We start from the raw sequence: 23,216 nt of genomic DNA, 5'->3' as shown, positions 1-23,216 counted from the left end.
GTCAGTGGGTGTATGCTCCAAGCCTCTGAGCCCAGCTTAGCAGAACATGCCAGACTCTGCTCCATGAGCATATTCTTTTAGAGCCCAGGGTCACCTCCATGCTGTGCTAAAGCATCAAAGCAGCCCTACTGGGGAGGAGCCTTGCTTGCTAGAACTAAAAATATTTATAATCACTAAAACCAGGACTCGAGATCCAAGTCTCTGGAGAACACTTGCAGAAGGTGTTGAAGTAATGGGTCGGGAGTTTTCTTCTGCAAAGACACATAATGGAAGAATGGAAAAAACTCTGGACTTGGGAGTCAGAGAAACTGAGTTTGATTCCTATCTCAGGTATTTACTGATTATGTGACCTGGGGAAAGTCACTGAACCTCTCTGAACCTCAGTTTCCTTACTGTAGAATGGGGATAATATTTGCACTACCTACCCTCACAGAGTGGTTCTGAGGGAAGCTTGTTCTAAACCCCAAAGTATGATAGAAATATCAATTCTATCATTTAGATAATAGATTTAGAGCTAGAAAGGACTTCTGAGTCTGGCTAGTCCAATCCTCTCATTTTACAAGTAAGGAAACTAAGACCCAGAAGGTCCAAATGACTTGCCAAAGCTCACCAAGGTAGAAGGTATTAGAGATAGGGTTTGAACCCAGGGCCTCCGACTCCAACTATGATGTTTCCTCCCCCAACCCATACTGTCTCTTCTCCTTTAGACTGAAGTTACTACCATGTCTTTACACGTAGCTTACCCCAATCTCTCCTACCCGCTTCCACCTATCTTCTCAGCCCCCTCTCCCCCAGTTTCCCCACTAAACAGGGAAGGGCAGAAAAGTGTTTATCATCTTCTTTATTTCTCTACCCACAACACTTAGTATGTGCTTTTGGCCTCAATAGGTTTTCCAAGGCAAGAATCCTATAAGAATTGACTTTAAGAAATGTTTCCTTGAAACTCTATATACAGAGTTTTGCGCAAGACACCAGAAGCTGTAGGATTACAGGCCCATAGATCTCTCTAAAGAAAGACAATTTAGTCCAATCTCTTCTTTTTATAGATGGAGTCACACAGGTAAGAAGCTTCAGGTCTCTGAAGCTGGAAATTAAACACACAATGGTCTCTGATCTAAAAGAGCTCATAATTGTTACAATAAAAAGAATATTGGATGGAGATGGTTTTGGATCCTAACACTGGCAAAGGCATGAGGGCCTTCTTTCAGGCTCCCAGTATTCTTTCAATGATGAGGTTGGACTGGGTGATCCCTAAGATGCCTGTATCTTCTGACATTCTGTGTTTTACATGCCAAGGTGAAAATTCTGGCTTAAGGCACAAAGTAGAAAAGACTAGCCCTCTCTGGGAAAGAATGAGATAGAGGGACAGTTGGGTGGATCAGTGGAAAGAGCACTGGCCCTGTAGTCACAAGAATCTGAGTTCAAATCTGTCCTCACACACTTATTAGCTGTGTGACCCTGGGCAAGTCACTTAACCCTGATTGCCTTAAAAAAAAAAGAAAAGAAAGATATATGTTAAATTGTTCAAGCTAGCTGCTATGTATGGCAGTGGCGTTGAGGGGAGGGAAGGAGCCTGTATGATGCAGCTGCTCTCCTAAGCATATTGTAGCCTCAAGATGGAATACTATTTTGCTGACTAAATGCTCCAGGGGCAAGAATTTTAAAAATGTAAAGAAAGCCAGAAGTTAGCAACAGCAGGGATGAAGTGGCAGATAGCAGCCAGACAGGGTTAGGCTACCTCTCTGGAGCCCGTTGGGCCAATTTTCAAAATGCCAGCCTATATTTACCATCATGGAAAACGTAAAGTCCTTAAATTTACTCAATAAAATTTTAATTCTGCTTTACAGCAAAGTGAGGATGGGGTGAAATTTCTTCAGGATTCTTTTACCAGCTCAACAATCTCTTCCTGCCCCTTGGCCCCCAACCCCTTCCTGGTCTACCCTCCTTTGGTCGTTATGAGCCATCTGGAGTATCCAGTGTAACCTTAAGCAGAGACTGGCTATTGCTTCAAAACAAGAAACATTATCAACACCCAGGAGCCCCAGCAAGAGAAGAGAAAACTGCTGCTAATGTGTATTTGGCCCGGAGCTCAGCCTTCCTTCCTGGACAAGTCATTCCACATCACAGACTCTCAGTTTCCTTACTTCCATCAACTGTTATTAAGTGCCAACTATATGCCAGGAATAGTGCTAAGCACTGGGGATACAAAAAGAGGTAAAAAAACAGTCCCTGACCTCAAGAAGAATACAATTTTGGGGGTGGGGGAAGAGAGAGATGGGGAGAAAATCTGGAACTCAAAGTCTTAATGGATATGAATGCTGAAAACTAAAAATAAATTTTAAAAATTGTTTTTTTTTTTTAAAGAAGCTTACAATCTAATAATAGATGGAGAGGAAAAAGGAGAACAATGGCTGGACTAATCTTTAAATTCCTTTATTGATGTCAACCCAAGCTATGTTTGGGACAGCATTCCTAGGCCATACTTCTGTGTCAAAAAATGTGCATGTACCTGAGTAGCATAGGGGTACGTGTGTGTAAATCATACATGTGTAGGTATTCACATATGGGGTATGTGTTCAGGCCTGTTTTATTATAAGAAATGCCTAGAAGTTACAAAAGGGTGCAAAAAATAGTGGACCGTTTCAGGAATGGGGGCAAATTACAAAAGAGGTGGGGAGAGAAATGGAAGAGCCAGCCGGAGGATAGTAGATTTTTAAGAAGGGCAACGCCCTTAATTTACAGAGGAAGAAACTGATGCTTAGAGAGGCTGCCCATTGGAGATGAGATTCCAGCATTCTTGTCACTGTCACAGGTCTCTTTTTAATGCAACAGTTATCCCTAGTATGCACTGTGTGTTCGGTTTTGGAGAAGAGATTAATGATGACACGGTATCATATCCTAAAGGAACTTGGGTTCCAACAGCCTCTTTTTCTATCCACTACATAACAAATCCCAAGCCATCAGGTATATAAGCAGAGTGTAGACCAAGAATCATAAAGGCTGGGATTGAAAACCTGACTCAAAGACAAACCAGTTGTGTGGACCCCAGGGGGGAAAGTAACTTTTAAAAATAATCTCTTGGAGCCTCAAATTTCCCATCTACAGAATAAGGATAAAAGTAGCACCTATCCCCCAGTGTTGCTGTGAGGCTCAAGTAAGAATGCATATGAAAAGTGCTTTTCAGACCATGAAGAGCTGTCCTTATCAGCAACATTATTATTTGAACAGTACAGTGGATAGAGTGCTAGGCCTGGAGTTAGGAAGACTCATCTCCTTGAGTTCAAATCTGACCTCAGACAGTTACTAGCTGTGTGACCCTGGGCAAGTCACTTAACCCTGTTTGCCTCAGTTTCCTCATCATAAAGTGAGCTGGAGAAGCAAACTACTCCAGTATCTTTGCTGAGAAAAGCCAAAAGGGGTCACAAAGAGTTGGATACAACTGAAAAACAATTGAACAATCACATAGATAATAGGATAATACATTTAGAGCTACATGTAGTACCAGTCCAACTCCTTTATTTACATAAGTTCAAAGAAGTTAAATGAGTTAGCCAATATTGCATAGCTAGTGAATATCAGGTGTAGAATTTGTATCTAAATTTTCTTGACTCCAAGTTCAGAGGTTGAATGGAGTCAGGAAGACCTGAGTTCAAATCTGACCTCAGACACAAGTTGTGTGACCCTGGGCAAATCACTTAACCCTGTCTGCCTCAGTTTCCTCATCTGTCAAATGAGGTGGAGAAGGAAATGGCAAACCACTCCAGAATCTCTGCCAAGAAAACCTCAATTGGGGTCACGAAATTAGACACCACTGAAATGACTGAACATCAAGAGTCATAAAAGTAGCTGAGAATATTAGTAATAAGATATACGTCAAACTTGACCTAATTGCATAAAGAGATTAAATCTCAAGGTGTGGTTAGGTTAGCAGAGTCTTAGCTTTCTCTCATTAATGTTCTTATCACAGATTCAGATCCCAGAGCTCAAAAGCATCAGCTATAATTCTGCTGGCCTTTGAGCAAGCAGCTATAGTTCTGAATTCCTGCTGCATTAAAGAGCTTAGTGACCAAAGCATGCTCCAATCTGAGATACATACGGTTAGAAGTGAGTTTGTCTGCTCCTCCCAGAGCGTTGAATGCTCCATGAATGTTCTGAACCTGGAGACAAACATAGTTTGTGTCATTCATTTCTACAGAAGATCAGAGTAATTAGGCGAAGTTTACTGTAGGATTTTAGACATGCTTTCTCTTAGACGATGATGTAGTGCAAGGGTTCTTAACTTTTAGTATCAAGGATACCTTCAGCAGTCTGGTGAAACCTATAAGACCCTTTTCACAGTGCTCTTTGGTTTTTTAAGGAATGGGTCTCCCTAGCTTGCCCAAGCTGGAAGTGTAGACACTACTCACAGGCTCAATCCCACTACTTATCACCACTGAAGTTTCTCACTTGGGTTGGTTCATCCCTTCTTAGGCAGACTGGGGACCACCAAACTTAAGTGTGGACATCTAACAGCATAGCCCATCCTAAATTCAAGAGATCCACCAGCCTCAGCCTGCCCAGTAGGTGGGATTACATATATGTGACAACATATCTGGGCTCAAGAGTAATGTCATTCTTACATTCATATCTGAAGGAAATATTAACTTTCAGTTAGAGCAGTGGTGTCACACTCAAATAGGAACAGGGCCACTAAACCTAAAACCTTATTATTAAAACCACTAAATCCTTATTATTAAGGATCTCTGTTGGTCATATATTGACTTATAAAAACCACATCTTAATATCATCTTTGCTTAACTGTATTTTTATTTATTTTGTTAAACATTTCTCAATTACATTTTCACCTGCTTTGGGCCATGAATGGTGCATTTCACACCTGAATTAAGGGAAAATGAAAATAAAGATGTTAATTGTTTTCCCATCCAAATTCATGTCCCCGCCTAAGGTTCTCAGAGGTCATGTGACTTGTCAAAAGTCACATAGGTAAAAATGTCTGGGTCAGGATTTGAACCCAGGCTCTTTGACCCCAAAGCCTTCTCTCCATTATATTCCACTGTTCTCATGAACAAGAGGGGATTTGAGACGGGTCTTGAAGGACTGAGTAGGATTTGCTTAGATGGAGGGGAAAGGGGTGTTGTGACCCAGAGCACACAGAGGTGGGGCAAAGCATTTATTAGACAGTGACAGGATCAGTTTGGCCAGAGCAGAGGGTTTGGAATGGCAAGTTATTTGGAGATAAGGCTCAAAATGTAGACTGGGAGTCTTCTCCTCTCCTGTCCTTTCCTCCTGTACACATGTAAGTAAAGTGCAATGTCAGGAAATTAGAAACATGATGATCCTACCCAGTAGGGGTCAACATTTCTATTCTCTCCTGTCCTGCAATCAAATGCATTTCTTTATAGATTCATCAGTCTACAATCCAAATGGTCCAGATGAAACCCTGAATTTACCCTTATTTATAAAAGGAAAACCCTTCAGCCTTCCTTTGAGCTGACAAAGCTGATGACTTGCATTCCTCTAGAAATAACTAACTCATGTACTTCTACACCCCATACCCTCTCTGTGGCACTTCTTTAAAAGCCTTCATTTCATTGTGCTACATACAAAAACAAACTTCTTCAACTTTATCTCTAACTGCCTCCTTTTCCTCCACCCCTAACAGAAAGCTGGCACCACAAGACTGGTCACCTTAGAAGCATTTTAACTTTCCTTTCTTCTGTTAATTTCCTCAGATGCTATCCTCTTTGGATGTTTCCTATGATGCAATCTTCTCTATCCTTATCCCTCTCCATATATTTACTGATCCACACCCTTAATCGATGTCTAACCATTCTACCTATGCTCTGTATTTCAACCACTGCTTTCTTGCCCTTCAACCTGCCCAAGGCTTTATAGGATTGAACAAACTTTCACTTGGCACAGTCTTCCCCCCACCCCACTTCCAACTGATTTGTTCTTGGTCCTATGCTACTTTAATAATTGTATCAATGACTTGGATAGAGGTATAGATAGCACACTTGTCAAATCTGCAGATGACACCAAGCAGGACATTCTGTCAAAAAAAAAAAAAGATACCAAAAGATTTTGACAAGTTACAATGAGAAGCCAAACTAATGAAATGAATTTTAACAAATAAAATGTAAAGTCCAAGAAAATCAACTTCATGTGTCAAAGAAAAGGGTAGTATAGTAAGACACCAGTTCATATGAAAAAACATTTGGGCATTTTAGCAGATGCCAGCTTGACGTGCACCAACAATGCAGCATACTGGCCAAAAAAGGTGATGGAATTTTGGGTTTCATTAAAAGAGGATTAGCAACCAGGACAAAGGAAATAACAGTCCTGCTATACTCTGTCCTCATCAGAACATATTTTGCTATTAAATGTTCAGTTCTGAGCATCAAGTTTTAGGAAGGATATTATTTAACAAGCTGGAGAATATCAAAGAAGGTGACGGGGATATTAAATGGGCTTGAGACCACGCACTGAGGATTGCGTGAAGGAACAAGAGAAGAGAAGACTTAGGGGTTGGGGGGGTAGGGACAAGACAGATGTCTTAAAGTAATTTGAAGAGCTGCCACATAAAAATTAAACTGTGTGATGCCAGTGATTAGAGCCAGGATTTTGCAGACAGACACATTTAGGCTCTATATAAGGAAAAAATTTCCAGTAATTAAATCTGTTTTAGATTGTAATTGGCTATCTCAGACCATGGGAGGTCCATAATCACTGGAGGTTCTCAGGACAGTGTAAGATGATCCTTAGTCAGAGACAGAGAAATGAAGCATTTATTAAGTACGTGTTGTGTTCCAAGTACAGTGCAAAGTGCTGAAGATACAAATTCAAGTAAAAAGACAATCCTTGTCCTCAATAAACTTACATTCTAATGGGGTAAAACAACATATAAAAGGGATCTGAGAAACAAAGAGGGGTGGAGGGGATGGCCATGGACAAGCTGGAAAAGTAGTACAGAAAGTCAAGGTGTGAACCAGAGCAGATGTGAGCTTTGCCACTGTGGATCCTTACTCAAATGAAAGTTCTAGGAAAAACTCACCATCAGTCAGAGGTGGAGGTGTTGCCAAGAGAGAAGGTAGCTGGGTGGAGGTGGAGTCAGAGAGATGTAAAGTCAGGGGCTGAGTCAGGATAGAAGTTAGTACTGCTGAAATTCCTCAAATGGAAGTTATGGGGAGGAACTCAACTGGAGTAGATTTTATAAAGGGAATAACTATTCATGTATGGCTTGGGATAGATGGATCTCTGTGTCCTTTCGTAACCCCAATATTCTATGATGCCATCCCATTTTGATACTTGTTCTTCTAGGCCAAATTTCTTTAATGTCTATACCTGTTGTGTTAATTTATCCAGTATACTTCCTTTCTCCTTGGCCCCCCAGAACTTGTCTACCTTACTACTCAAATGAGATAATTTAATGAATTCCTTTGATTCCTTACAATACCTCAAAATTACAATTAACAATTAACAGTTCCTGAAGAATTTCCAGACAAGTACTTTAGTGAGAAATGGAATGAAACAGTTCAGTGTCTCTCAGAAGACAAAAATGTGAAAGAAGTTCTGCTGAAACATTTCCATGCCAGTAAAGACCTCTGATCATTGCATATGTTACTGATCTTTCAGAGTTAGAAATATGTCTTCTTATAGCAATGAAACATTTAAATGACATTTATCAGGATGAACCTTTTAACTTTGAAATGGTCTATAATAAATTTCAGAAGTTTATCCAAAGGAAGCTCCATTCAGTTTATAATTTTGAAAAAAAAAACTTGTTATGAAGGCATTTGAACACTTACTAGAATGAGTAAAAGCAATAGAGAGAATACCACTAAATACAGAGAGAATATCAACTGGTAAAATTGCTTTTGGACAGAAATCAAATTATGGACACCCTACAAAAGTATCCAAACTGCCCTACAGATGTCTGGTAGTGGATAGCATCTTCACTGAACTGGTTATGAATATGATCAGCAGTTTAGGTATCTGAACCAATTAAATTATGTCCCCTTTAAAGCAGAGAGGTCCCAGGGTCATAAAAGTTAGCATTATAACTTGTAAAATTTTTTGTATGAGAGGGCATTTTCTATAAGGTGTTCTATATGTAGTCTTTAGCAAGCCCCTCCTTAAAACTTAAAAGATAATAGAAACTTGAGTTGTTCCTTAAATACTTACAGCTGAATTCATGTCATCTTTATGTGTGTGACACTGAACTGTTGAAACAGCTTTGGACTTTGGTGTCTGCTATGGATGATTTTTGCTATATTTAGATTTCAAAGTTTATAATTCTGTTTGTCTTGGTGTGTGTTTATATGCATTTGAGGAACATGCTTTTAGTTAAAACATTAGAAAATAATAAAATTATCAAAAATATGTACATAATGGCACATAGTAAGCGCTATAAAAATGTTAATTATTATTGTTACTCTACTGAGACATTTCAATGGTCATTAAATGTCCCTTGCTACAATCAAGAGATCTCTCTTCTCCACTACACCTGATAGTGTCAATCACTCCCTTCTGGATACTCTTAAACCTGGACTTTTGTGACTCAATGATTTCCTCTTTCCTCTCTGACTCTTTTCCCCGTGCTGTTTTTCTTCCCTTTGCCAACTGAGGCTGACCACAAAATTGTTCCTGTTGCTTCTCCTATATTTCCATTCTCATGGAGCTCTGTCTATTCACATGATATTCTAATGTTTCCTGTATAGACAGAGCTTCCAGATCCAAATCTCTAGTCTTGACCTCTTGCCTTCTTCTAGAATTCCATATTTCTATTTGTCTAGAGACACAAGAACATTTGATTGAGGGGAAAGACACAAGTAATTTCTCCTCTAACAATCAATAAAGATTTATTAATCACCTCCTACTATGTACCAGGCATGACACAAATCAACAAAAGGCTCAAATATACAAATATAGGGATAGGAACCAGATCTTGTGACTTCACTGGTGTAGCCCTCTACCAAAGCAAGACCTTTGCTATGACTTTTACTCTGAGAGGGTTCCCTAAAGCCCTCAGGGATTAAATGATTTGCCTAAGGTCATGTAGTCAGTACATGGTACAAGTGTAGAAGTAGGATTTGAACCTATGACTTCAAGGCTCTCTATTATGCCATGTTGCCTCTCATAGAAAAGTATATCATAATAAGTAATATTTACATAGCATCTACTGTATGCCAGGCATTTTACAATTATTATCTCATGTGATCCTTACAAAAACCCTAGAAGGTAGGTCCTAATAACATTATTATTCTCATATTATAGATGACAAAACTGAGGCAAACAGAGGTTACATGCCTCCTTGCCCAGGGTCACAAAGCTAGGAAGTGTCTCAGACTGGATTTGAACTTCAGTTTTCCTGACTTGAAGTCTGGTGCTCTATTCCATTTCTACGAGACAGAGGATGAGGAGAGGGGATTCTAGGAATGGGTGATAGGCGGTAAAGAGATGGGAGAAAGAACATCTTGGATGAGCAACAACAAAGAAGAGTCTGGCAGGATTGTAAAGAGTGTTGAAGGACACTACATATAAGAAGTCTGGAAAGGCAGTTTATGATCATCTTAAAATGCCAAATACAGGAATTTATATTTGATCTTGGAGGTCACAGGGAGCCACTGGAGTTTCCTGAATGGAGGAGTGATGTGGCCAGATTTGCACTTTGGCAGCCTTGGGAAGGACAGACCAAGAGTGGGAGGACATTTGAAGCAGGGAAGTCAATTAAAGAGGCTATTATAGTCTGGGCAAGAGGTGATGAAAAAGTGACCTTGATGCCATTGTAATGGCCAAAAATCTGTCACTTCTTTCAAATATTTCCACTGCTGTCAATACCACTTCAATATTCCCAGGCCATAGGTCTTAAAACAATGGATTCTTTTTCCATTGCTTTTTTATCTCTTAGATATCAGCTATCCCCAAATTCTGGCAATCCCCAAGCCATCCTCCCCACAGCCCTCCTCCACTGTCAGCTTATTACATCAAGGTTCCTAGTCCAGCCCCTCATATCTTCATAACTGACCCAGTGTTAGTGTCTTTAGCTTCTCCTTCCTCCAGTCTATCTTACATTTACATGCAGAGGACATCATGATCATCTTTATATACCTAGTCTATTTTTCAAAACCATTATTTATTTATTTATTTTTAATGACCATTTTTAAAAAATGGTGAGGTCCAAATTCTGTTCCTCCCTCCACCCACTCCCCAACCTACTGAGAAGGCAGGGACTATATCATCAATTATACACATGAATTAGCCTATCTTTAAAAGCTAGAAAAGATACCTGCTATTATTACTCTTATTCTACAGCTGAGGAAACTGGGACAAACATAGGTGAAGTGACTTGCCCAGGTTCACACAGCTAGTAAGTGTCTGAGGCTGGATTTGAACTCAAGTCTTCCTGATTCCAGGTTCAGCATTCTATCTACCATGCCACCATTTGCCTCTCAAAGGCTGTCCAAGGCCATAGAATCAGTTAGTGAACGAGCTAAGACTAACATTCAGAACTTCTGACACTGTACAAGTATGCATATCTTCTTCACTTGCCTATGGTCTACCACCTCAAATGGATTAAGAGGCAGCTAGGTGGTACAGTATGACAGAGCAATGGCCCTGGGGTCAGAAAGATCTGAGTTTAAATCCCAATTCAGATACTTACTAGCTCTGTGGTCCTGGGCAAGTCATTTGACTTTGCCCTCAGTTTCCTCATCTGTAAAATGGGGATAATAATAGCACTTATTTTGCAGGTTTTATGTAGATAAAATGTTATCATGATAATATTTGTAAAGCCCTTTATAAACCTTAGAGTGCTATATAAATGCTAGCTATTACTATTATTTTTACAAATATATTGAGAATAGGGACTTTTTTTTTCCTCTGTGCCCTTTGGGTAGTACACTTAGTTGGTACCCTGTTAAGTATTAGTTGACTACTTCTATGGAAACTTGTGAACAAAAAATGGCATAGGAGATATCATCAAAGACATATACAACTGGATAAGGAGGTGGATCAGAATAAGGGATAATAAGATGCCTGTGCTGAAGGCACAGAGAACCTGGATTCAGATCCTAGCTCCACTGATTCTCTCCTATATGACCTTGGGCAAGTTACTTAAGCTCTCTGGATTCTCTGTTCCTATTCTGTAAAAAGAATGGGCCATTTTAGATAGCCTCTAAGGTTCATCTTAACTCTAAATCTAGGATCACATGAAGTCCCTCAGTGTCTTGAGTCAATCCTCTAGGGAAGATTTTACAGAGATGCTGGGACAAGAATCTCACAAGGTAAAGAGATATAGCTGGTCTGCATTACATCCTATGATCCTTCCTAGTACCTGTTAAATGAGAATGTGATAAGACCTTAGCCTGAAAGGGCCAGGGTCTTGCACTGCATCGTAGGCCATCTATAGTCGCCCTGATGAATATCAGGCCACTAGACCCAGATGGCTCAGGAGAAGAAAGTGATGTTGGTGACCTTGCACAGCCCTCCCCCACTCAAATCAAAGTCAACTGCAGGTCATGTCATCATCTTGATGTCATGGTCCTCTTCAAGAATGAAGGACAAACACAACCCGCCTTGATAGAAGGACCACCCATACCAACGAGGAGGGAGATCTACTGAATGATATGTATTTGTGTGGGCTGCTGAACAAAGGAAATCTGGGGAGGCCTGTCCCTGGCCCTTTAGTGGAAAGAACAGAACAAGGAAAGAACAATAGGCAAGATCTCACAAGATTAGCAAAGATAATTTCTCTACCCTCAAAACTTTTCCAAAGAAAAACTAAGAAATTTGAAAAGTGCCTAAAGTGATTTTTACATGAGAGAATAGAAAGTTTATGATCGGTCAGCACATGCTTGGATGTGGCTGGCCATGGAACAGGTTGTTAAGATTACAACAGCATGAGCTGTTCATATTGAGCAATCAAATGAACAGAATGACTGGGAAACGAGTCATGTAGCAATGGAGTGTGTGAGTGTGTGTGAGTGTGTGTGCGTGTGTATGCATGCATGTGTGTGTGCGTGTGAATGTATGTGTGTGCTTGTGCGTGTGCAAGTGTGTACGTGTGTGTATGTGCGTGCACATGGGTATGTAAGAGAAAAAAATACAACACCAAGGCCTCAGGAGGTCAAACCAAAGCAGGTTATAGGAATGCAGCAGAATAAGTAGGCCCATGTGTGAAATTAGGGTTTGTACCAAGTTAAATGCCAACCTAGTTGAAGCAGAAGAATGGAGGAGATACCAAAGTTCATCTTGGGGGACTGAGAAAGGTAGAACTGCCTTTCTTTAAAAGAATTCAAAATAAATTTGCTGGAGAGAAAAAAAGGAAGAAGTTAACTCCTGATGAAATCAAGAAGAACTAAGGCTTCTCTTCCTTAGATCTACTTCCTGCCTGGAAAGGGTGGAAGGCAAAGAAGACATCTAACCCCTCTTGCTTCTTCCCCACCCACAACTGCACTCCACTCACCAATGGCATACCCTTTTGAGTACATGAGGCCATCAGCAAAAAACATCCTTCCAAGGGTAAATGTAATCCACCCCTTCAATGACCCCTTCCACCCATATTCCCCATTCACTCAAAAATAACAAACCTCTCTTGGTCTCGGTGTCACAAGTCCAAGTCACTGGGGTCTGAGAACTCACCTGCAATGTGTCTCCAAAGGAAAGCTTGTGGATAACATGAGTCATGTCTGGATTCTGGGGCTGTGCAGTGGCACTGTGTGTTGATACGTGAAAGTTGCCAGGGACCTATTTGGGCCAATAGCCCACAGGGCAAAAAACACAGGAAAGACAAGCTTTTAGAAAAAAATGTCTCCTTCCCTCCTCTCCTGATTCTGTCTATGGGAAGTAGGCAGAAATCATGGAAGTTGATTTTGTCTTATCCAAACTGGGATGTTAAGAAGGACTCTAGGCTATGGTCCAAATGCCAGGATGCTTCCTAGGGAAGAGAAAAGGGAATGAGTATTTATTTAGTGCCCACTATGTGCCAGGCACTGTGCTAAGCTTTACAAATATGATCCCACCTAAGGGGAATAAGGTGTCTCCTCAAGGGATACATTGTGGGAGAGTGAGAGGAAGTGTCTATAGCAGGAGGAAGCCCTATCATTCTTTGACAACAATGGTGTCTGCAATCCTTAAGCTCCACGAGGGAGTTCCTTGAGGGCAGTGGCAGTGTTTTTGCCTTTCTTTGCATTGCCAGCACCTGACACATGGTAAGTGCTTAATAAACGCTTTTTGACTGTAGACCCTCTTATCAATTTTAGATCTTCCTCAGTACTTAGTAGATGCTTAATAAATGTTTGTTAAACACTGCCCACTTCAATGATGAATCTACCCTTCAGTTGGGTGATCAACTATACCTTTATTGTTCCAAAGACCAAACGGTCCAAAAATTCATCACTTCTTGTTCCTAACTGGGCTTCTTTAGTGGAGTTTATCTCCTGTCCAAATCCTCTAGCACGGACCTGAGTAGGTCACTCCCTTGATCAAAAAGCTCCAGAGGCCCTATCGCCTGTAGTATCAAATACAAACTCCTTGGTTTGTTACTTAAAGCCCACCATGATCTGGCTTCCACCTACATTTCCATCTTATTACACGTGACTCCACTACTGCACTTTACACTTCAGTCAAAATGATCTACTTGTTCATTCTCATCACAAGATATTCTATCTCTACTGCCACACCTGGAATATCTCATCTCACCTCTGCCCCTTTGGAGCTCTGGATTCCTTCAAAGCCCAGTTCAAGTGCCACTTCCTATATGAGGCTACCCTACCCCCTTGGTTGATCTTCTCCAATATTACTTAGTGTTTAGCTTTGCACACATTTATTTCATATTTATCCTCCAAACTGGACCACCAGAGACCATGCCTGGGAGGAGTTAAGACATCCAACTTTGTACTCCCTGAGACAAAGAATGCTTAGCTTCATCCTGGCCATTCTCTTGCCAGCCTCCCAACTGTCTTTTTTTCTCTAAGACAGGGATAAAGATGGGGACTGGACCTACAGTCTACTGACTTATGGAACTCCTAGATAAGCAATCTTCCTCTACTAATGCAGATTGGGACTCTCTCAGAGGGTAAAGTGGGTCACTAGGGTGCATAACCAATTTGTGTTGAAGAATGGACTTGAACCAGGTCTTCCCAGCTCTGACACCATCTACTATATATATATTTCAAAGCTACTTCTCAGTAGAGCTGTAATCAAATTACCACTACCATTGCTTCTGGAAAGAGTGTGTGAATGGACTTCTCTATTAGGGCAACTAGGACTCATCTTTCTGAGTTCAAATTTGACTTCAGACACTTAGATGTGTGACCCTGGGCAAATCACTTAACCCTGTTTGCCTCAGTTTCCTCATCTGTAAAATGAGCTGGAGAAGGAAATGGCAAACCATTCCAGTATCTTTGCCAAGAAAACCCTAAATGAGGTCACAGAGAGTCAGACACAACTGAAAAACTACTAAACAAGAATTGTTCCACTTACCATCTTTGTGACTTCTCAGATCATGAATCCCTTTCCTGGTCACTACTCTCCATATGTATAGTTTCCCCCATTAGAATGTCCTTGAAAACAAGGATCATTTCGTCTTTGCATTTGGTTCCCTAGCATTTAGCACAGTGCTTAGCACGTAGTAAGTGCTTAATCAATAGCTCTCATTCATTTATTCAGTTACTTATATGTGAGTATCTTTTTTCTCTCAAAGCAATATAAGCTTCTTGAGGCAGATACTGGTCTATTTTTGCTTCCAATTTTTCCAGTACCAAGCAGAGGGTGTGGCACATAGTAAGTGCTTAATAAATGCTTATTGAATGAATATCTATGACTTTCACTAGGATCCCAAGCTTTCCTCATCTGATAGCAGTGATCTAGTTTGAGGTCTGAGCAATGAGATCCATTAATTTAAATGATTCAAAGAGGTCCCAATACTTGGTATTTGCATATGAATTCATGGGACTGCCTCCTTCTTCTCCCCAAGCAAATATGACTCAATAACTTATTTCTATACTAGTTTCTCTCCCACCCTCTCCCCTACTCCCATCACCAGGATACTGATCACATCACAGTTTGATAGGATCAGATGACTCACAAAAGCAAGTGCTGGCCTGCAGATAAGTGGATTGAGGGCATGTGATTTACAAACCCACATAGCCTTCACTAATGAACTTAAAAACATATGGTGCCAATCATATAGTGCCTGCCTAAATCCTGACTACCTCCTGCTGACTCAGTGAGTCAGTTAACTCCAAAAAAATGCTACCCACTGAGGTTTCAAACCAAGTAGTTGAGTTGCCAACACAGTTTGAAATATTCACGTTCTAACATCATTTGTTTTAAATGTATGGTGGCAATTCTGACTTTCCAGCATATAAATTTACTTATAAATTCAAATTAAGCTCAGCTCCCCACAGTCTAAAGGTAGGCAATGGAAGGAGTGAAACTTGCCATCCTCTTGAAAAGTTTCATACAAAAAGAGAAAGATCAAAGATATCAGTTACTCAAATTCCCAAGATGAAAATAGCCATCTTTAAGCTTCACGACTAATGTCACTACTTTAAAGTTACTATCTTTCAAAAGTTACTGGTAGTAATAACTGACATTAGTAAAACACTTTAAAGAGAGACAGAGAAGCATAGTGGTTAGAATTTTCTTCAAAGCCAGGAAGAAATGGGTTGCAGTATTTCCACTGAAACCACCTTCCTGTGTGACCCCAGATGGGCAAGTCCCTTTATTTCTCAGGGCTCAACTCTCTAAGTCACAGAGGAGGTACCAATCTACAATGGTAGAGGGGACTCTATCTGGATTCGGTCCAGAAAGGAAAGGACCCAGAAAGGAAAGTTCTTGCCAGTAAAAGTCCTTGGCACCAGAAACGGATTAGGATTTTATCAGTGGAAATAACACTCAAGAAGAGACGCTGCCATCTGCTTTGCTAGCTGCTGAACCCTTTCATTAAGTGTTATCTCTTCCATTAAAATATAAACTTCTTGAGAGCAGGTACTTTCCTATTTGTATCTCCCTTACTTTATACAAAGTATTTTATCAATGCTTTATTCCTGGTTCTGGTCGTTTTGTGCAAATTGCTTCATATACATTATCTCATTTAAGTCTCACAGAGAACTCATAACTATGTACTACAGGTTTTATTGTTCCTGCTTTATGGATGAGGAAATGAGTTTTAAAGAGGTCAGATGACTTGCTCAAGGTCACACAGCTAATAAGTGTCCAAGACGGGATCTGAACCTAAATCATCCTTTCAAATATAGCACTCTTCTACAAAAGGGGGCCATCTCCAGTCATCCTGATCTATATCTTGCCACTGGGCCCAAATGGCTCCAGAGGGGAAAGTGAGGATGGTGACTTTGCACAGCCTTGCCTCACTTAAATCCAATTCACTTGTAAGTCATGGCATCACCTTCCTGATGCCATGGTCTTCTTCGAAAATGAAGGACAAACAACAACTTCTATACAATGTTGCTTTTTGTGTGTGGATGTTTAAATCTTGTTTTCCTCAGTGTAATGTAAACTCCATCAAGACAGGTACAGATTTATTTTTGCCTCTATATTCCTAGACCCTACTACAATGGCAGCTGGGTGGTACAATGGATAGAGTGCCAGGCCTGAAGTCAGGAAGACTCACTTCCTGGGTTCAAATCCAACCTCAGACACTTACTAGCCATATGACTCTGGGCAAGTCACTTAACCCTGTCTGCCTCAGTTTTCTCATTGGTAAAATGAGCTAGGAGAAGGAAATGACATCTTTGGAAATAGTATCTTTGCCAAGAAAACCCCAAAGGGAGTCACCAAAAGCTGACTGAGCAACAACAAAAAGTGCAATGTCTGGCACACGGTAAATGCTAAATAAATGCATGTTGAATGAATGAATCGAATAAGATCTACTGAAGAAAGGCTCCGAGATACTAACAGAAAGAACAGCTCACAGTAACTGCACAGACAAGGCCTCTCAGTACCTAACGTAGAGCCCCGGAGACTGACTCTGGGCAGAAATGTGTAAGTCAAATCCTATTTTAGATGTCCTTAAAACATCTTCTTTAATTTCCTTTTGCAGGGTGAAATGACATGAATGAAATTTGAAACTCTTTATTTGGTTCCTGGAAAAAAGCCAGGTTTATAGGTCACTTATACTTCTGTTTCCAATTTGTGTTCTTTGGAAAACAAAGTTTATGAAGCAGTCCTTTCAAAACTGAAATAAAATATGACCCCAGGGAAGAAAGGAAGACCACCAAGCTCCAGACTCAGGAGATCAAGCTGGGGAGCAGATTGATTACTTTGGCATCCTACAGACCTTACTTTTGCCCTCTGAGTAATGAAAGGCAGCATGGTATAACGGGAAAGAAGGCTGGCCTTGCAGTTGGGAAGACGTGGGTTCAGGGTTCAAGGTAACTCTGTCAGTCTAAGTTATGGACAAAAGCTGTGAGAGAAGTTCTTAAACTGATGAAATTGTAGGCCCCAGCTTCCCATAGATGTGAGATTCTTCATTACAGTTCTCTCCCAGTCTCTTATTCTTATATGGTGGTGGATCTTGGTTCTCAAAGGTTTCCAGCAGAATTAAAATTCAGGGAAAACTTACTACTGAGGAAACCTTCCAGTGAGGGCCAGTGAAATGGAAATGTTTTCTGCCCTCATGGAGCCTGCCTTAGTCACAAGGTGATGAGTGGCCCAGTTGACACTTGGTGCTCTTGAGTTATGACTGGTTTTAAAGTAGGCCCTCACCAATGACCATTTCACCTATGCTTCTGTCTTATTCTAAGATTGTTTAGAGAAGTCAGAAATGAGGCTTCTGGTTAGCATGGGACAGAGTTCACATATAAATGACTAATGCTTAATTTTGAACCCGTGGTGAACCGGTTCAATGGTACATGTAGTTTACTCTTGGGTTCCTTTTTCCTTTGTCCTATCACTGATCAAGCCTTCTTAAACCACAATCCTTGGTTATTCTCACCACCTGTCTGTTTTGCTTTATTTGCATGATATTGAACTGAACTGGAGGAAACCATGAAACCAATCTTACTGACTACTACAAAGTTAATGCCACCTGGGCCTTTATTGTAGCAATGCAATCCTACTTCTCTTCCCTAACCAAGTCCTATCCCATTTACCACAGAAACTATTCCACAAGTTGTCTTCTGTCCTCAAGCCTCCCATTCTATTCCCCAACCCCCAATCCCCATCTTTGTTGAGGACTTTATGAAAATCGAAGATGTCAGCCAACAGGTCTTTCTTATCCCTTCCTGCTCATCTCACAACACCCTCTGAAATCAACTCCTAGTATCACCTCCTTCACACTTCAGTTTCTAGTGATGAGACAGCTTTGCTGCTTGCAAAAGCCAACACCCTTACATGGACCTTTGAACACACCTCCCTCTGTCTTCTTCAACAGATTGCCCCTAGCCAAATCCCTAGTGTCCATCTAATCTTCATCCTCCCCTGCTGCTTATAAACTTGCCCAATCTCCCTATCCTTAAAAACCCTTGATAGACACCATGGTACCTGCTAGCCATTGTCCTGTATCTCTCCTCTTCTCAGCCAAACTCCTTGACAAAGTCATCTTCAATCACTGGCTTCATCATTCAACCGATACTGTCCTCCTCAAAGTTTCCAATGGAACTTGATTGCAAAATTAATGGCCTCTTTTCAGTGCTAATATTTTCCTACTTTTCATGACTCTGTTCTTTAACTTTTGGCCTGGGTCTGCTCTACTCTCTATCTTTTCTCAGTTGATGAACTAACTCATCAGTCCCTAATTGATCCAGGGTTCAATTATCATCTCTATCAGATGATTCACAGATCTATTTGTCTAGCCCCAGTCTCTGGCGCTACAAACTATGTGTCCTATAGACATTACAAACTCAACATGTTGAAAACTAATGGGGCAGCTAGGTGATACCGTGGATAGAGCACTGGTCCTGGAGTCAGAAGGACCTGAGTTCAAATCTGACCTCAGATACTTACTAGCTGTGTGACCCTGGGCAAGTCACTTAATACCAATTAAGAAAGAAAGGAATAAAGAAAGAAAATTCACTATCTTTTCCCCCAAACACAAAATAACCTAGATTTGTAGTTATTATCTTTGACTCCTCTCTCTCTCTCTCTACATACACACACATACCCCACAGTGTGCTGATATAAGATCTCTCAAATATAGCCCTTTGTTTTCACTCCCACAGTCACCTCTCATCTAGACTACTGTATAGCCTTCTAGCTGAACTACCTGTCTCAAATGTCTCCCTATTCCAAATCCACTTTTGACATAGCTGCCAAAGAGATGTTCCTAAAGTAACCTTACCATACTTCTATTTGATAATTTCCAATGGTTCCCAATTACCTCTAGGATCAAATATAAACTCCTCTGGCCCTTTATAATATGGCCCCTTCCTATTTTCCTAGTCTCTTAACACATTATCTCTTTACAGAAGACTGAGCATTGAACCAAGGAAGTTATTGCTGTTGAGTCATTTTTCAGTTGTGTTGACTCTTCATGACCCTATCTGGGGTTTTATTGGCAAAGGTACTACAGTGGTTTGCCATTTCCTTCTCCAGCTCATTTTATGTATGAGGAAATGGAGGAAAGGAGGGTTAAGTGATTCGCCCAGGGTCACACAGCTAGTAATTGTCTGAGGCCAGATTTTAACTCAGAAAGACGAATCCTCTTGACTTCAGGCCTGGCACTCTATTCACTATGCCACTAAGTTGCCCAAGGACTGAGGAAGATTACATCTTCCTCAGTCACTTAGTAGCTGTGTCATATTGGGTAAGTCACTTAACCTCTGTTTGCCTCACTTTCTGTAGCTATAAAATGGGAATAATAATAGCGTCCACTTCATGGCTATTATGAAGTTCAAATGAAATCACATATATAAAGGGTTCTGCAAACTTTAAAGTGCTATATAAATGCTAACTATTATTATTATTATTATTTTAATTATCAAATAGAGGACTGTCAAAAATTCTTAAGCAGACTCTCTGCTGGCTGAAATCCACAATATCTCTTCTGAGTGGTACCAGTCCTTTTGTAGTATCAAATTGTTGGGATTGAACAGCCCCTTTTCTTCCTTCCCCCAGGTCAAATCAGGTAAAGACACAGACTTCAGCAGCCCTGGGAATAACCTAATATAAACTAGGTTTTCCAGAGAATTTCCTATAAACTTTACAATCTGTGAGTCAACTTAGAGCAGCTAGATCAACAAAAGGCTAGGAGAGCTGGGAGCAGAATGGAACAAAGAAAAAACACGAGACTTAGGGCTATCAGTTTCATTCCTGGAGCCTCAGTTTCCTCAACCACAAAATGAGAGGACTGAGCCAGATGAGCTAATTTTAAGACTCCAGTGCTTCACAAAGCGCCTGGCACAGAGTAGACACTTAATAAATATTTCTTGACTGATTCCTTCCAGAACTAAATCCTATAATCACATGGACCTGCTTAAGGGGCAAATGGGCTACAGAATTTTTCAGGTATCCTATTTTTTTAAGCCATATCCTAGAACTGTACTTTTTAACTGGCAGGAGTAACAATGATTCTATTGACCACAAGATCAGGCTATGATTCCAAAGCAGCCTGACACATCTCCAAGCCTGCAACTTGTGGCCCAGTGATTGGAGCAGCAAGACTGCCATGAATATACTCAGCCCTGTAGTGGCTCTGATCCAAGGGAGGTACCTCATAGCAATTTGGTTTATAGGAAGAAGACCAGGGAATAGGAGGGAAATGGCAGGAAGAGACCTAACATCTCTAGTCACCTTGTTGATGCTGAACTGGCCTTCAAACCGGCAGCCTTCGCCATTGTTGAGAGGGATTTTCATTGAGTTGTCAATATGTCCAACTTCATGTCTCCCCATCTCATCCTGGATGTCCAGTCCAACCACTTTGGAGTACCCAGGGAACAAAAAGAACAAAGGGGGAGTCACAATCAGAGGGAAGGGTGAGGGATGGAGGCTACCCCTATGGGTATTTATTGCAAACCATCTATTGCCTGTTCAGGGGGAGAGGAGAACAGCCAGGTACAGGAGTAAGGAAGAGATGATCTCTTTAACTCTAAGGAAATACAGACTCTCCCTTTAACTCACAGAGTTTGGTTTCAAACAAGCAGGCATTTCCACGGCACATTGATACATTCCAAGACTACGATGAAGAAGAGCAGTTGGGAGTAACTTGGAAGTAAGGGCTCCTTGGTTTCAACACCAGGGCGTTACATCGTCTGAAATGTGGGAGTGACTGTGTGTGTGTGTGTGTGTGTGTGTGTGTGTGTGTGTGTGTGTGTGTGTGTGTGTGTGTGAAAAGCAGAGTAAGCATAATGGACAATACAACTAGGGAACCCTTCAAACTTAGGTAGAGGAGACATCAGAGGAAATCCAGACCCTGGAACTAAAAATGCTGATGTTGGCTGACTGCTTCACTGCATGCTCCAAGAATGGAAAGGGTCTGGGGAAAAAAATCCCTTTCCATTATGCTTATGCTACCAGGTCTCCTATGTGACTCAAATTTTCCTTCTTTCAGGAATACTATTTCTGCAACTCCTGAATTTTATAAAGGTCTAAAGCCAGATTTATTTTTCTAATTGAAAGAAAAAAAAAACATATGTGAATAGCACAGGGTGCCTGGTTCAGTTCTTACTCTGAGGTTAAAAAAAACAGTGTAATTCCCATCGGAAGGCCCCAAAGCAAGAATGGTGATAAATTCTTCATTCAGATTCTGGTTTTTCACCAAGCTGTCCTAACCCACAGCACACCACCCCCTTAACAGACGTCGAAGAGGAGGTGTCATTTGAGGGGAAATGACTTAGCAGGGACTCACAGAGCCAGGGACATTCGATTCTGGGGGTGGAACTGAAGCTCACTGTGGCCTTGGGAAGTTGCCCAATCTAGAGCAAAGGTAGATGGTTAAGGGAATAAAAGAGCCACTTGTAGTACTCACATTCACAGTGTAAATTCGGTAAACTGATGTTCAGACTGACATCAATTTTGCCTCCACTGTCCTTATCTGGATCGTCAACATAGAGCTCGTTCACTCTGTGGAAGAGACAAGCACAGGGCCTTCATTGTAAAAGATGCACACCGCCTCCCATGCTCTTCACAAAGCATCATCCAGTTGGTCCTGCCCCTCTGCCTCTGCACTGTGTATAACTGGGTTTTTACAGTATTTCCCTATTTTAAAATTCTTTGGCTGTTATGCCACAAAACAAGGCCACTGAGGGAGGAGGCTCAGTTGGTGATTTATCCTTAATATTTGGGGGTTGGTATCAGTGAAGATAATCATGTACTCCCCTTAATATGTCCTTTGCTTATGTTGCTTATACGGCCAGAGGAAGAAGACTAGAAGTGAACAGGACAATAATAATGTATACAATGACAAAAATATTATGAAGAAAAATAACTTTGGAGGACTTTAGAATGTGGATCAATACAAATCGTGACTGGAGGAAAAAAGAAGAAACATGTCAACCACCTTCTACCAGAGAGGTGCTGGACTTAAAATGCAGAAAGAGACATACATTTTCAGATATGGACAGTGTGGGAATTTGTTTTGCTGGACTATGCATGTTTAGGATGAGATTTTTTTTCTTTTACTTTTAATTTTTTAATTGGGAAGGAAGTGGGATGAACCCCTCCTGCAATTTAGCTTCTCATACAAGTCAATCAAGTATTTTTGAGTTAGCAATCGATTCACATCGAAAGACTATAAAATATGTCTATCAATTAGGGAATGGCTGAACAAGTTGTTGTATATGATTGTGATGGAATACTATTGTGCTTTAAAAAATAATGAGCAGGATGCTCTCAGAAAAACATGGGAAGACTTACATGAAATGATACAAAGTGAAATGAGCAGAACCAGAACATTGTATACAGTAACAGCAACATTGTATAATGATCCATGAATAACTTAGCTACTCTCAGCAGTACAATGATCAAGACAATTTTGTAGGATTTATGATAAAAGGTGATATCCATCTCCAGAGAAAGAACTGGTAGAGCCTGAATGAAGATCAAAGATACTTTTTCTTTACTGTCTCTATTTTTCTTGGAGGTTTTTTTAAAATCTGTTTTCTTTCACAAAATGACTTACATGGAAATACGTTTTGCATGACTATACATGTATAACCTATGCCAAATTGCTTGCCTTCTCAATGAGAGAGGGAGGTAGAGAATTTGGAATTCAGAATTTGAAGGGAATGCTAAAATTGTTTTTGCATGTAAATAGG

General features: G+C 40.6%; 1 protein-coding gene and 1 pseudogene across 3 annotated transcripts in view; one reads left to right on the top strand and one right to left on the bottom strand.

Moving 5' to 3' along the window:
* Positions 1-23,216, bottom strand: part of ERGIC1 (endoplasmic reticulum-golgi intermediate compartment 1) — a 150,211-nt gene that overhangs the window by 23,878 nt on the left and 103,117 nt on the right. For 2 of the 3 annotated variants that reach the window (XM_072630980.1, XM_072630981.1), the window contains exons 4-7: positions 21,929-22,023; positions 20,755-20,879; positions 12,643-12,747; positions 4,097-4,157 (exon numbers count right to left, since the gene is read on the bottom strand). In XM_072630980.1, coding sequence (XP_072487081.1) covers positions 4,097-4,157; positions 12,643-12,747; positions 20,755-20,879; positions 21,929-22,023 — 386 coding nt within the window. The remainder of the gene's footprint in view (positions 1-4,096; positions 4,158-12,642; positions 12,748-20,754; positions 20,880-21,928; positions 22,024-23,216) is intronic. The other variant, XM_072630982.1, reaches the window with a different exon arrangement.
* Positions 4,990-8,035, top strand: LOC140529599 (origin recognition complex subunit 4 pseudogene; annotated as a pseudogene).

Source organism: Notamacropus eugenii, chromosome 1, assembly GCF_028372415.1.
Source record: "Notamacropus eugenii isolate mMacEug1 chromosome 1, mMacEug1.pri_v2, whole genome shotgun sequence".
Classification (NCBI taxonomy): Eukaryota; Metazoa; Chordata; class Mammalia; order Diprotodontia; family Macropodidae; genus Notamacropus; species Notamacropus eugenii.
The sequence above is the reverse complement of the archived record's forward strand: the minus strand, read 5'-3'. Positions and strand labels throughout refer to the sequence as shown.